The sequence below is a fragment of the Calidris pugnax genome, unplaced genomic scaffold (assembly GCF_001431845.1).
Source record: "Calidris pugnax isolate Ruff unplaced genomic scaffold, ASM143184v1 scaffold89, whole genome shotgun sequence".
In the NCBI taxonomy this organism is placed as follows: Eukaryota; Metazoa; Chordata; class Aves; order Charadriiformes; family Scolopacidae; genus Calidris; species Calidris pugnax.
The window spans coordinates 5,611,603-5,625,226 of NW_015090865.1; the positions used below are offsets into that span (position 1 = coordinate 5,611,603).

General features: G+C 41.3%; 1 protein-coding gene across 3 annotated transcripts in view; it reads left to right on the plus strand.

Annotated features, from left to right (window-relative positions):
• PTPRE (protein tyrosine phosphatase, receptor type, E) overlaps nt 1-13,412 on the plus strand; it is a 101,739-nt gene extending 88,327 nt beyond the window's left edge. For all 3 annotated transcript variants that reach the window (XM_014945397.1, XM_014945398.1, XM_014945399.1), the window contains 9 exons: nt 1,413-1,548; nt 1,929-2,078; nt 3,312-3,405; nt 3,995-4,071; nt 5,238-5,372; nt 6,087-6,212; nt 6,675-6,835; nt 9,236-9,371; nt 10,372-13,412. In XM_014945397.1, coding sequence (XP_014800883.1) covers nt 1,413-1,548; nt 1,929-2,078; nt 3,312-3,405; nt 3,995-4,071; nt 5,238-5,372; nt 6,087-6,212; nt 6,675-6,835; nt 9,236-9,371; nt 10,372-10,446 — 1,090 coding nt within the window. In that variant the 3' untranslated portion in view covers nt 10,447-13,412. The remainder of the gene's footprint in view (nt 1-1,412; nt 1,549-1,928; nt 2,079-3,311; nt 3,406-3,994; nt 4,072-5,237; nt 5,373-6,086; nt 6,213-6,674; nt 6,836-9,235; nt 9,372-10,371) is intronic.
• Nucleotides 13,413-13,624: the final 212 nt, after the last annotated feature.

The following is a 13,624-nucleotide window of genomic DNA, read 5'->3' on the forward strand; positions in this document are numbered from 1 at the left end:
GGGGAGGGAACAAGGATGTGTTAAAAGGGAAGAGAAGTCAGGAAGTGGGGGACAGGCTGAGCACGGGGCTCGGTGGGTGAAACCTCACAGGATGGAGCAACAAAGGACAAGTGTGACTCGGTGATCAGCAGCCCACGCTCAGAAGTGGCTTCCAGGACGTGTCAGGAAGAGGCAAATCTCTGTAAACCAAGAGTCAGGACAGTATGACTCGAGGTGGACTCATCCTGGGTGGCAAAAGTCAAACATGAATGAAAGGAAGTGAGAGGGCAGGGTGCCTTGGCCACCCTGAGGTGGTGGCCCTGGTCAATGGTTGTGAGGTGAACTCATCCAGGGTGGCAAAAGTCAAACATGAACGAAAGGAAGTGAGAGGGCAGGGTGCCTTGGCCACCCTGAGGTGGTGGCCCATGGTCAATGGTTGCAGAGGGGTCAAGGAACCAGCAGCTGGGAGCACTGGACAGGGATGTGGCTGGGCGAGGAGAGAGGGGAACCTGCCAAACTGATGACTGAACCCAAAGGAATTTGGAGGCAGAAGGTTATAGTGGGCTTGGTCACCGTGAAGGAGTTGTGGGACATTTTGATGGAAAGCTGTGGTGCTCCATGGGTCTGCTGGTCTCCATCGTCCCTCTGGACTAGGAGGGCTCGAGGGCTTTGGTTTCACATAGTGTTTGCTCTTCAAAGTGTGTGTACACACGAACTAAGTCATATTACAGATGCTATAATTTTTTTTCCTGATGTTATTTAAAGCCGGATGTTCCCTGACTGAATATTGTTGTGTTTATTTGGGCACATTGGGATGGGGGGGAGAGATTTCTGTCCCGTTTTGGAAGGTGTCTGTGGACACGGTGGCAGTGTCTGTTCCAAGCAAGCAAAGAGAAGGCTAGAGGAGAGCTGTTAATGCCCAGCACAGGATGCCATGCCCTTTTCCTCTGAGAGGAAGAGCTGAAAGTCGCTGGAGTTGAGTGATTTATAATGATCGTGCTCCCTCTCGTGGCTGTTAATGGATAGTAAAAAAATAAACAAGTATTTTGGGATGGCAGTGTTGGGAAGTGAAGAACTTGTTACAAGTAACTATTATCTAATTGGCAACTAAGCAGAAAAGAGCTAGAATTTAAGAAAAAATATTTAAAATTTCATATGAGACTGAAGCACTTTTTTTTTCCAAAGGTGTTTTCCAATAGGATCTTGCTCTCGTAATTTCTGAGCTGTTAAGAGGTGACTTTTCACTTTTAAAAACTTTGTCTGCTTTTTGCTGCTATCACTGCTAAAATACAACGTGAAATTGGGGTTTTCACAGCGCGTATTTCTGCCCAGTATAAAGAGCACGGACTCGACCCGCATCATTGCTGTAGCGATTCCTGCAGAGTTGACAATTCCATAGAGATTTTTGTTTGTTTGTTGTTTTCTTTTCCCAGCGCTGGTGTGGGTCGCACGGGCACGTTCATCGTCATCGATGCCATCATAGACATGATGCACGCGGAGCAGAAAGTGGACGTTTTTGAGTTTGTTTCAAGAATCCGTAATCAGCGTCCGCAGATGGTTCAGACTGACGTAAGTGGACTTCAATGGGTTGAAATTCCAACTTTTCACGCTTCAAGAAGAATATGCTTCTGTATTTCCACTCTGCTACGCATCCCAGTATGTCCTGTTCTGGATAACTGGAAAATGGACAAAGCCCAGTAGAAGGATGGGGTTTGGGAAGAAGATGGAGGCTGTGAAGACCACTGTAAGGCACTTTAGGTATCACGCCCAGGTTTCCCCATATGGGACACAGTGGAATTTTAGAGACTGTGAGTGATAAAACAGGAAAACTCTGTTTTAGCCTAAGGTGTATTTTGATAATTAGTAAATTCTAGACCGAATGAGCTGATGGAAGTGCCAGAATTCATGGTCTCACTTCCTATGGTGATCCACCTCTTTGTTCCTTCCAGATGCAATACTCCTTCATTTATCAAGCCTTACTCGAATACTACCTCTACGGTGACACGGAGCTAGATGTGTCATCCTTGGAAAAACATCTACAAACGTCACACAACGCAGCGCCAAACCTGGTCAAAATAGGGCTGGAAGAAGAATTTAAAGTAAGTACGAAAGGCCTTTGCTGTAGGATTTCTAAGTGTGGAAACACTGAAGCCAAAAAGATGACTTCAAAAGGAGGAAGAGGGTGACCATAAAAGAAAAAGTCCATCAAAACGAACAGCTTGTTTTGTTTTGTTTTGCCTGAATGGGCCCCGTGGAGCTGCTCAATGGGGCTTTGCTCAACATCCTGTTCTGCAAATGCTCATTCAAAGCTACGTCATCTCACGGGCCTCTTCCTATAGGCCTCCTGTTTGTTTATAAAAAGAAAAACGGAATTATTTTTTGGGTCCGGGACTGGATGCCAGATCAGATAAGGCTGGAAGAGGGCGCTGGGTGACGTGCACCTCATTTGCATCTCAATGGCATTATTAACTCCCTCCTGACCCACGGCAGAGAGAATCGCAGGGAAATTCCACATCTTGTGCTGAATATCCAGACCTGTCAGGGAAAAACAAGAACAGTCTGTTTAAAACAGATGTTACTGCCCTGAGAAAATAGTTAGAACTTTTCTACGACTTTTGCTGTGCTAAAATATTTATTCTATGTACAGGTCTAAAGCATTAAATGACATATAGCTGTTAGCTGGAGATCTCCCTTTTCTTTAAAGGAGTAATTCAATCAGAAATTGGGAACTGGGAAGAGAAAATGACATAAAAATAAGCCTGAAGTAGAGCTATGTTGTACCTGTTACGAGTCTCTGACATAAAATCTATTGAACACAGTATTACAGGGTAGCTGAAAAGTGATTTCTCAGAGGTCAGGCTTTTTTTTTTAATAGTTTATTGCCAGTACTAGAGATTTTACTGGAATTGAGAGATGCTGCTGAAACTCAGTACCTGGCAAATACAACGAAGTGCCTGAAAATCTGCTTGTAGTTTGAAAATTAAATTAATTTTAATGTAAACTGAATTTATATTGAATAGTTGCCGAAATACAACTGTGTATATGATGGTTATCTGGTAAGTCCCACCCCAGCAGAAGCAGTTTATTATTCTTGTGTTACCTTGCACGATCTTGCCCTTAAAATTTATCTTTGTGCTCTGGTCCAGATTCTTAAATTTATCAGTATGGAAAAATTACACGAGTGTTATTCTTAATGGTATTTTATAGCCAGGACAGTGAAATGGCTTTTATCTCGCTTTGTGTTACTGTTTTGTACCCAATAAAGACCCTCAGGAACCTGCTGAGGGCAGGATATAATGACTTCTCATCCTCGCTGGTGTGTTTTATTACAGAAGTTAACAAACGTTCGAATAATGAAAGAAAACATGAGAACTGGCAATCTTCCGGCAAACATGAAGAAAGCTCGAGTCATCCAGATCATCCCATGTAAGAAACAGCTTTTTGTAGAGAGAAACAAGTGCTCTAAATACACGACTCTCCTAAGGTTGTCCCACAGCCGCTGTACCTGTGCTGACAAACCCCACACCTCGTGTCAGAGCACAGCTCTGCCGGGAGAACTCAGCAATAGAGATCCTGCCCAGAGCTGGAAAAGGGAATTCTGCAAAGTTTTAACTTCTCTGCCTGTAAAACTCAAGTATTTTCAAAAGCTGTTATACTGTGCAAAGTGGTAGGTTTTGGTTGTGTATCATTTTTAGCTAGAACATTTTTTTGGGGGCATTTCCATTGGCCTTCCCTCTGGTTTTGTCATCCTTTCTCCAGGCACCTCTGCTCTAAAATTTCTGGAGAACCTAATGATGCAAACAGCAGAAGCCTCTCCTTATAAATGTAATATCCATATAAAGGATCTGTAGACAATTAATGAATTGCTTTTCACTTTATCAATGTAAAATATATTACGATCAGATATTTTTCAGGGCCTAATTGAATGATTCAGCAGTTTTGCCTTCTAAACCAGCATATTTTCTGTGCATCAACGTACAGTCAGCAAAAGTAAGACTAGACTTTTTTTTTCCAGATGATTTTAATAGAGTGATTCTGTCAATGAAGAGAGGGCAAGAGTACACAGACTACATCAACGCTTCCTTCATAGATGTACGTATACAAACATTTTGTGTATTTGAAATGCAAGGCAAATGTTTTGCTGTTGCTGATAAGTCTTTTTAAAGGGACACAATTGTCTTGGCTTTGGAAGAACATCAGCTTTTTCGTTTGGGTTTGGCTTACGAGAGTTTCCAAATACATTTTTGATCTGGTGTTTTCAATTTCAGTTTAAATGGTTGTGTAATTTAAACATTCTTCTTGTTGTTAGGTTTGTAAACCTAACAACAATTATAACAAACAGGCAGGGAAACAGCTGTACAACCAACATCCAACAGTTCCATTATCTGTGTTCATGTCAATGGATATGAGTATGTGCTCTTCCAACTTAAAAAAGAAAAAAAAAAATCCATATTTAGTGTGGGGAAAGGCTGCCGAAGTGTCTGGGAGCCAGGGTTTTCCTGGGCAGACCTGTGTTAATTCCTAATTTTGTTCCCAGCTTCCTGTTGGAACCTGGGCAACACCTTCCACTGCGTCTTATTTTTATTTAAATATGAGAATTAATTATATCCTTAAGCAGTAAAACCCCATTGGTGGTTGAGGATCGTGGATACTACAGCTGTGAAGATTGCATCAGTGCGTAAATAGAACTTAGCTCAAAAAATAAGTTAAATATTATCCACTGCAACTATTAGCTTTACTGCGGAATGGTGATAATCTCCTTGTGAAATACTCTCGGTTACCTCTAACTGCAGGATTTCATCTGTAAAAGGTCATAAAATAATATTCAGGACACTTCCCTACACTTTAAACCAGATACTGGTTTTAAACTGGAAGAGGGGAGATTGAGCTGAGATGTGGGGAAGAAGTTCTTTGGTGGGAGGGTGGTGAGAGCCTGGCCCAGGTTGCTCAGAGAAGCTGTGGCTGCCCCATCCCTGGAGGGGTTCAAGGGCAGGTTGGAGGGGGCTTGGAGCAACCTGGGCTGGTGGGAGGTGTCCCTGGTAGAACAAGATGATCTTTAAGGTCTCTTCCAACCCAAACCATTCTATAACTGTGAATTTGGGGGATTTTTTTGCTGCGTTTCTGGCAATAAGCAGGAATGGGGTGGTGTCACTGGATTTGCAGTGAGCACCACGTTGCCTCTCTGAGCATCACCTTCCCTCCTGCTTCACTCCTACTGTCCTGGCACCACCTAAAGGCCCCCCGGGCTCTCTCCGCAGGGCTATCGCCAGAAGGACTATTTCATTGCCACCCAGGGGCCGCTGCCACACACGGTGGAGGATTTCTGGCGGATGGTGTGGGAGTGGAAGTGCCACACCATCGTCATGCTCACCGAGGTGCAAGAGAGGGAGCAGGTACGTACGTGTCCCGCAGCCCCACACGGCAAAGCGGTTGCTGGTAACGCCTGTAAAATACCAGCATTAATATCACATAAACGATTTGTTGCCTGCAAATTCTGGTGATAGGAGATTTTTTTCCTAAAATGAGCTCTTGCTTCACTATTTGCTTGAATTGTTAGAAACCCCACCAAAACTACTGAAAGTTGTGGTTTGTGAAAGGGCCCAAGCACAACATCTACAGGGGTGCCTGACACAGAACAGCAGTTTGGGATTTGGGAACAAAGCTTTTGTCAAAACTTCCCTCCCTGCCCTGCCGGTGTAAGCTCCAGGGGCTTGTTCTGACCCTCTCCCAGGACATCGTTGATTAACGAAGAGAGTCCTGTGTTCCCTCTGTGTGCTGCAGTTGGAAGCTTCAGGGTCCAACGCTGCCACCGGGGTGTTTTAGTGCTATGAAATACGTTTTATTGTTGATTTTGGGTGGCTTTCAGGAGTTACTTATTTTATTCTGATCTGCTTTAAAGCAGTGTTTGCCACCAGTGACTCCTAAGCCCTTTCCATCTTAACAGTTTATATTATAGAACTGTTTTACTACTCTGTTCTTGGTTATTATCAAGTGTTTAGAACACATTTATTACGCAGTATGTCACCTCCTATATCAGAGATTCATGGCGCCATAGATATCTGGAAAAAAACTGAAGGAACGTTCACTATTTTCTCTCCTTTTTGCAGGAAAAATGCTGCCAGTACTGGCCGTCAGAGGGCTCTGTAACTCACGGAGAGATAACTGTAGAAATAAAGAATGACAGTCTTTTAGATGCCATAAGTGTAAGGGACTTCATCGTTACATACAATCAGGTAAGGCTTTTCAATTTCATGAGGTTGTTTTTTGCATTCGAAGGCATTTACACATACAATTACGTCGCTTATAATGCTGGAATTTCTAGTTCAAGATAAATGTGGTTAATCAACGTCCACCCCTGTAGCAATCAAGAGGAAGCTTAAATGAAACATTTTTGCTTGAAGCCCTATGAAAATTCTGGTCAGTAAAACATGGCCGAGATCAAAGCAGGGTGTGGGTGTTGGGTTTTTTTTGTTGTGGGTTTGGTTTTTTTTTTTTTAACATTTTATTGTAGTCTAGCTGGACTCCGGCACAATATAAAAGTTATTGTCATTCAATGCTAATATATTATGGAGCAGGTTGAAAACAGCCTCCTCGACTCTAGTGGTGCAAAATTTACGCTAGGAATATTTTAGGTAAGAAATAAGTTTCCATTTCGAAGTGATAACTGGATAAATCTGCTGGTTTTGGGCACGCAGGGCAACCAGGAGAAGCAAAGCAGGCTCGTCAGGCAGTTCCACTTCCACGGGTGGCCAGAAATCGGGATTCCTGCGGAAGGGAAAGGGATGATCGACCTGATCGCGGCGGTTCAAAAGCAGCAGCAGCAAACGGGCAACCACCCCATCACGGTGCACTGCAGGTAGGACCTGGCTCCATTCTGGCATAGTTGAGGTGACAAACTAAGCACAAAAAAATTATGAATTTGGCTAATAGTACTATTTGGCTATTCTATATCACTATTATTTCTTCCTTTAAGATTTTTATCCTCAGGTATGTTAAGGCAGCTCTGTGGAGAGAGACCTGGGAGTCCTGCTCCATTCTGGCATAGTTGAGGTGACAAACTAAGCACAAAAAAATTATGAATTTGGCTAATAGTACTATTTGGCTATTCTATATCACTATTATTTCTTCCTTTAAGATTTTTATCCTCAGGTATGTTAAGGCAGCTCTGTGGAGAGAGACCTGGGAGTCCTGCTAAAGTATTTGTGACTTGTCTTTTGCTAAATTAACACACACTTATAGCTGGGAGGAAACAAGTGCACTATAACTTGCCGTGTTATAATTTTGCACCTGAGTTTTGCTAAATGCCCTGATGAGGAAAGGAAGGCTGGAGGTTTGTGGCTGGGGTGGGTGATGTTACCCACCAATGCAGCCCTCCAATGTTCTCTCAGGACCAAAATGCTGTTGGTTAATTCAGAACCAGGAGAATAAAATATACCCCTCATCCAAGCAGGAGGCAAAATGTCCCCCTGTCCTTGAAAGCAGAGAGAAAACTGTATTTAAATTAATGCTAAGAGGAGGCTTGAGTATGACCTGATAAATGAAAACCAGAATATCTCCCTGTCCTATGCCAGGTGTTTGTCTCATTCAGCAAACCAGTGAACCTTCTGCTCTATTTTACCACTCATTGCCAGTTCCCAATCCCATTCTGGTTTTGGTAACTATTCCCCATCAAAGCCATTGGCCTTCCAGTGCACGGTCACTCTTCTCTTGGTGTCACATAGTCCCTAATCAGTCTGATTAGGAGAGAGAAACACATCTTTTTTAATTTTTTTTTTTTTTTCCTCCGGCATTAGGTATAATAAACCAGATAATAATTACTGAAATATATTTCAGTTCCATGGAATCGTGATTTGAAATGGATCTAAGGACAAAATATACTCAATGAAACGTACTGGAACAAAAGAAACAGTTATTTTGGAGTAAATTAGGTTGCTTACTGTCATTAAAGCAGAACAGTGGACTTTAGTTTTTTGTATGTATTATAGCCTCATAGGTAGACTTGCGTTAGTTTGTCCTTATATTAATAAATCTGTTTAAGAAATGGCTTAGATCCTACGAGTCGTTAAAAGCATTATAGTTGGACAGGACGTTTTCCATCAACTTGCTTTTGAGTAATAATAATAAATGACAATAATGCTTTCATATCTGTCCACCGTGCAGAACCATAAATCACAACCTTAACCGAAAAATGTGGGTTTGATCACATGGTGCTTCTGTGCGTTATAATCAGGTTTTGCAACTGAAAGTGTAAGGATTGGGTTCTCCCCATCAAGAATGACCATGGAAAGCGGGGTGTGGGAGCACCCACAGCTGTCCCTGTGGAAGGTGACTCCAGCTTTGCTGGTTCGTTAGTTGGGGGACAGATTGGGCTGGGGTTGTCCAGGCTCTGCCACAGCCAGCTCAGGATCTCCCACTTGCCTACAGAACCTCCCACTAATGAGCCTTTATTGTTTCCAGCCTGGCTCCGAGTTAATTGCCATTAATTCTGGTTCCACTCTGGCATAGCTGAGGTGACAAACTAAGCACAAAAAAATTAAGAATTTGGCTATTCTATACCACTATTATTTCCTCCTTTAAGATTTTTCTCCTCAGGTATGTTAAGGCAGCTCTGTGGAGAGAGACCTGGGAGTCCTGATGGACACCAAGTTGCCCATGAAGCAGCAACGTGTCCTTGTGGCCAAGAAGGCCAATGGTCTCCGGAGGGGCATCAGGAAGAGTGTGGCCAGCAGGTCCAGGGAGGTCATCCTCCCCCTCTGCTCTGCCCTGGGGAGGCCACATCTGGAGCACTGGGTCTAGTTCTGGGCTCCCCAGTTCAAGAAGGACAGGGAGCTGCTGGAGAGAGTCCAGTGGAGGCTACGGAGGTATCAGGAACTGGAGCATCCCTCTGATGAGGAAAGGGTGAGAGACCTAGGGCTGTTCAGCTGGAGAAGAGAAGGCTGAGAGGGGATCTCATCAATGCTTATAGATATCTAAAGAACAGGTGGCAAGAGGATGGGGCCAGACTCAGGCACAAACTTGAACATAGGAAGTTCCACCTAAACATGAGGAGGAACTTCTTTGCTGTGAGGGTGGCAGAGCCCTGGCAGAGGCTGCCCAGGGAGGTGGTGGAGTCTCCTTCTCTGGAGACATTCAAACCCACCTGGACACGTTCCTGTGGGACCTGCTCTGGGTGACCCTGCTCTGGCCAGGGGTTGGACTGGGTGATCTCCAGAGGTCCCTTCTGACCCTGCAATTCTGTGACGTGTTTGCCTTTCAGTGCTGGCGCCGGCAGAACAGGTACCTTCATAGCACTCAGCAATATCCTGGAGCGAGTGAAGGCTGAAGGGCTCTTAGATGTATTTCAAGCTGTGAAGAGCTTAAGACTGCAAAGGCCACACATGGTGCAAACACTGGTATGATATTTAACAATCCAGATCCTTGTCAAAGGATGTGTGTTTGTAAATATTCTTGTGGGAGGAGAACAAAGGCTTTATTTTATTATTTTTTTTTGCGGGTTGAAATAAATTATGTATGACGGCTGTGTATGTACAAGGTATTATCAGAAATCTGTGTTTTTACAGATGGTTTTTATAGCATTTCTAAAAATACATTCTGTGTCTTTTAGGACCTCGAGGCAGTCAAACCAAAATCTTTTTGAGTGTTGCAGGTGACAAAACAAACACCAAAAAAATGCCTTTTAAACTATGTATTAGTTGATCTTTCTTACTTAAAAATGTCTGGGCTTAAATCAGCTTGCAGTTGGTCACTGAAAGGGAGAAAGGACTTCTTGAAAGTCATCTACAAGTGACGTGTGAAGCTTCATCCACTTTTCACTATTGAATAAGTATTAAAAAAAATAAAAATTTGAGAGTTATGTTTTTGGAAAAACATATAAAGATGCTGATATTTAGTATTTTAATAGCAGTTTCCATTCTGTGGTTTGAAACTTTGTTAGAAACAACTATCTCAGACCACATCCTTCAGGTGGATGTTTTTTCCACAGTGCAGGAGGGAAGGAAGGGGCTGGAGGAGCAGGACTGATTGTTGGCCGTTGGGCTGAGACAGGGATGAGGCGTTTCTGTGGGGGCTCTGGCTCGGCGCGTTAATAGCGGTAGTTAAGGGTGGAATTGTGGATATTCCCAGCTGATCCTGAGGAAAGGCTCTGGCTAAACCCCGCTTTCCAGCACGAGGGAATTCAGGTGCCAGTTCTGCTCATTATCAGCCTTGGCACAGGTTTGGTAAATGCAGCAAATCACGTCGAAGGCGCAGCGGCTTTTTAAAGAAAAACCCCGAACTGACCCGTCCTGGGCTGCTGGCTCGAGTCAGAACCTGTTGTTTTTACCACTAGGATTTGCAGAATTACGGTTTTGATGCAACCCAAGCACATTGTGGTGTCTTTTTCTTGTCTTTCAGGAACAGTATGAATTCTGCTACAGAGTGGTACAAGATTTCATCGACATATTTTCAGATTACGCTAATTTCAAATGAAAAATCCTGCCTTATTTTTTAATTTGTCTGTATAAATAGTTGTATATTCTGTTAATTTATTCATGTCATTTTGATTGTTGACTTTACTGTAAATATGACCTTGCGTTTGCTCTAAAAGTTGCGTTTGCTGTATAAAGTTATTTCTTAAATATAAATATCTTCTAAAGCGAAATATAATGTTCATATACAGTATATCACTATAAGATGGTATAGAAATCTTTATTCTAAATAACATTAAATTAATTCCTGAGGGTCTATTTCTTTGATTATTTTTTTCCCCACTTATAAATATTTATCAAGAATGTTATCTCCCAATTCTTGAAACCTTACACAGGTGATTTATATTTCATACCAAAAAAAAAAAGGGAATTATGGTACATATGTTTAAGCTAAACATGTTTTGGCCGTAAATCTTCCTCCTTTGCTATGAAAATGTTTATTTGGGGATGCATTCTGGTAACCTGCTCCTGCTTATTTGTCATTTATTTCAGATAGGCTCATTAAAGGCAAAGAGACTATCGGAGTGAAAATGCTATTAATGATAAAGGTATCAGAATGTGGCTCTTCATGTGTAATAATGTACAGCCCAACTGGAAAAATATAACTGCTTTTAAAGTCTGTTTTGAAGAACCTCCAGATTGCTGGCAGTTCTATTTTGAGTCTTACTGTCAATAAGATAAAATCTGTATGAATAGGAGATTTGAATGTTTGATTTAATGTAGCTTTCAAAGCCCATTTATTTTGCTCTTTCCTAAATATGACACCAGCTTATATCAATTTAGAAGGACTGTAATGGGAGTTTACCACTATTTTGCATATCAGAAGAGTATATTTTGCAGCACTTGAACTTGTCTACTTGAAGAGGCTTTATAGCCCTTGTCAGAAATGGATATAAAGCTCCTCTGGAGGCACGTGCATGATTCTCTGCTTTGAGGAAAGGCAAAGGAGATACTCTGTTGAATCAAAGAAAAAGAGTTAATTAACAGTATTGGCTAAAATTTTGGAAAAAAAAAAAACCAAACCCTAACCCATTTTACTAACAGCATAATGCTAGCACCATTGTGTTGTAGCAAAAAGCACCTCTATGTTCTCACTCTCCCATAGATATTATCAAAGAAGGAATGATTCCTTTATCTAAAAGGGGTATATGATTGTGTATATAGATATATTTTTAATGAAAGTACTACTGATAATATAATTGGTGAAAGAAAGGTTAAAAGTCTTTATTGTAGCCCTGAACAAGATATGCTTGGGGGTTAGAAAATCCAAAAATCACAGGGCATCCGAATGTTGAATAATTAAAAAGTATATCTTTTCCACTCTTTAAGATGCATATATGAATTAATGAGCACAAAGTATGCGAATATGTACTTTAATTACGTGACTAATATGCAATAGTTCTGTCTCGTCCAGTCGGTTGGTTTTTTTTTCAATGCAAACGTAAAAGCCTTATTTAAAATAAGCAACTCACACTGCTCGTTTCACGGTTGTTCTTGCACTATTTTATCCCATTTTTCACTTCTGCTGAGAACTGTTCCATCCCGAGTGGAAAAGGTGCAGTTCAGAAAGGTCTGAGCACACTGTTCTGATCACTGCCATTCCTGCTTCCTGTCTCCCCATCCACGCACTCTGTATTTATTTGTACAGTAAATTATGCACTTAAAACAAAAAAAAAAAAGATTGTTTAAAGACTAAAGCTTTGTCGCGAGTCGCTATTAGAAGATACACTCCAGACACAGAAAGTGTAATGGAAACAAACACTGACCAAGTTTCCATGACTGCTGCATGCTAAAATTTTATCCATTTTTTAAAAAAGCCAACAAATAAATTCTCTCCGGAGGGCGGTTTTCAGCACCATCACTCGTAGCACAGGGAGACTCAACAAAAGTGGTTAAACCACCACAGAAAACAACGCACAGAAATCCCCACCGTTTTCCAAAGCAGCATGTTTTTCTGGTCTCCTTTAGATTCCAGTGTTGGGATTTTTGGTCTACATTTGAAGAGTAATTTCTCTGTTAAGGCAGCCTTTTTTGGGTCCCTTCAGTAAAAGGCTGGATCCGGAGCTGCCCCCTCAGCCCCACGGCGGTGGTGGGTGGTGGTGGCTCTGGGTAGGATGGAGTTCAAGCCCAAACATCAAACACAAAGTGGGTACTCAGATTTTTACTTGCTAACTATGTAAAGATATCTAGGAGGAAACAGAAATACCTATAATATATTTCAGAAGTCACAAATATAGCTATGTAGGGACTTTTTTTTTTTTTTTAAATAATTTGAAAAGCTTGCTTTCCAGTTCTTTGTGTTCAGCCTGGTAACTGGGGAGCTCTATCTTGATATATAGATATATATGAATTTTCTTTTAAATTTTCCTCTGTTGCATGGAATTACTTTAAAATGCCAAATAGTCGATTAGAAGTTGTACTTTCTGATCTGTCTGTGGTTTTGGTCACTATGTGACTCGACTGTCTGTTCTCATGTGTTAAGGGAGGTTCCAGTTCACCCAAGCATTTAAGCAATGGTTTTGTGACATCTTTATTTCCCCCAAACATTTAAGCACCGTATCCTGGAGCAATCCCTTAAGTGCTTTGCTGAATTGGGCCTTAATGAAGAATGCATACTGTAATTACCAGTGTTTTTTAGGGTATTTTTACGTATCAGTTTTTTAAACTTTTAAAATGAGCCTGACCACCCATGTTCAGTATTTTGAAATGTTTTCATTTCCCTAGTACCATTTTTAATGTAAAGTTCTTGAAACTTTTCTGTATAACCAAATTGTATTTAATTTGTCAAATCTTTATAATATATGTATGTATTATACAGTTTCACTATTATTATTTTCTTTTATTACATTTATAATTTGATCTTGCTGTGTTTTTAAAGCCGGTGAATGTTGCTGAATTATTTGTATATGCAAATTGCAAGATCTAATACATTCTGATGCAAGAACAAAGCTTCCTTTTTATTCTCAACCCGCATGGCTTTCTTTAAATCTTTTAATTTCATTCCTGCACTGTGCGTTCATTTAAATTAAGTATGCTAAAGGAGTTGAAATCCATTCTTGAGATAAGCAGTCTCAAAATTATTTATCTGCAGCTTTTTGGAAGTAACACTCGGATTGATGTCTGAAGTGTTGTGTGTAAAAGAAATCCTGTAGAAACTTGTGATAGCAATTGAGAGACAA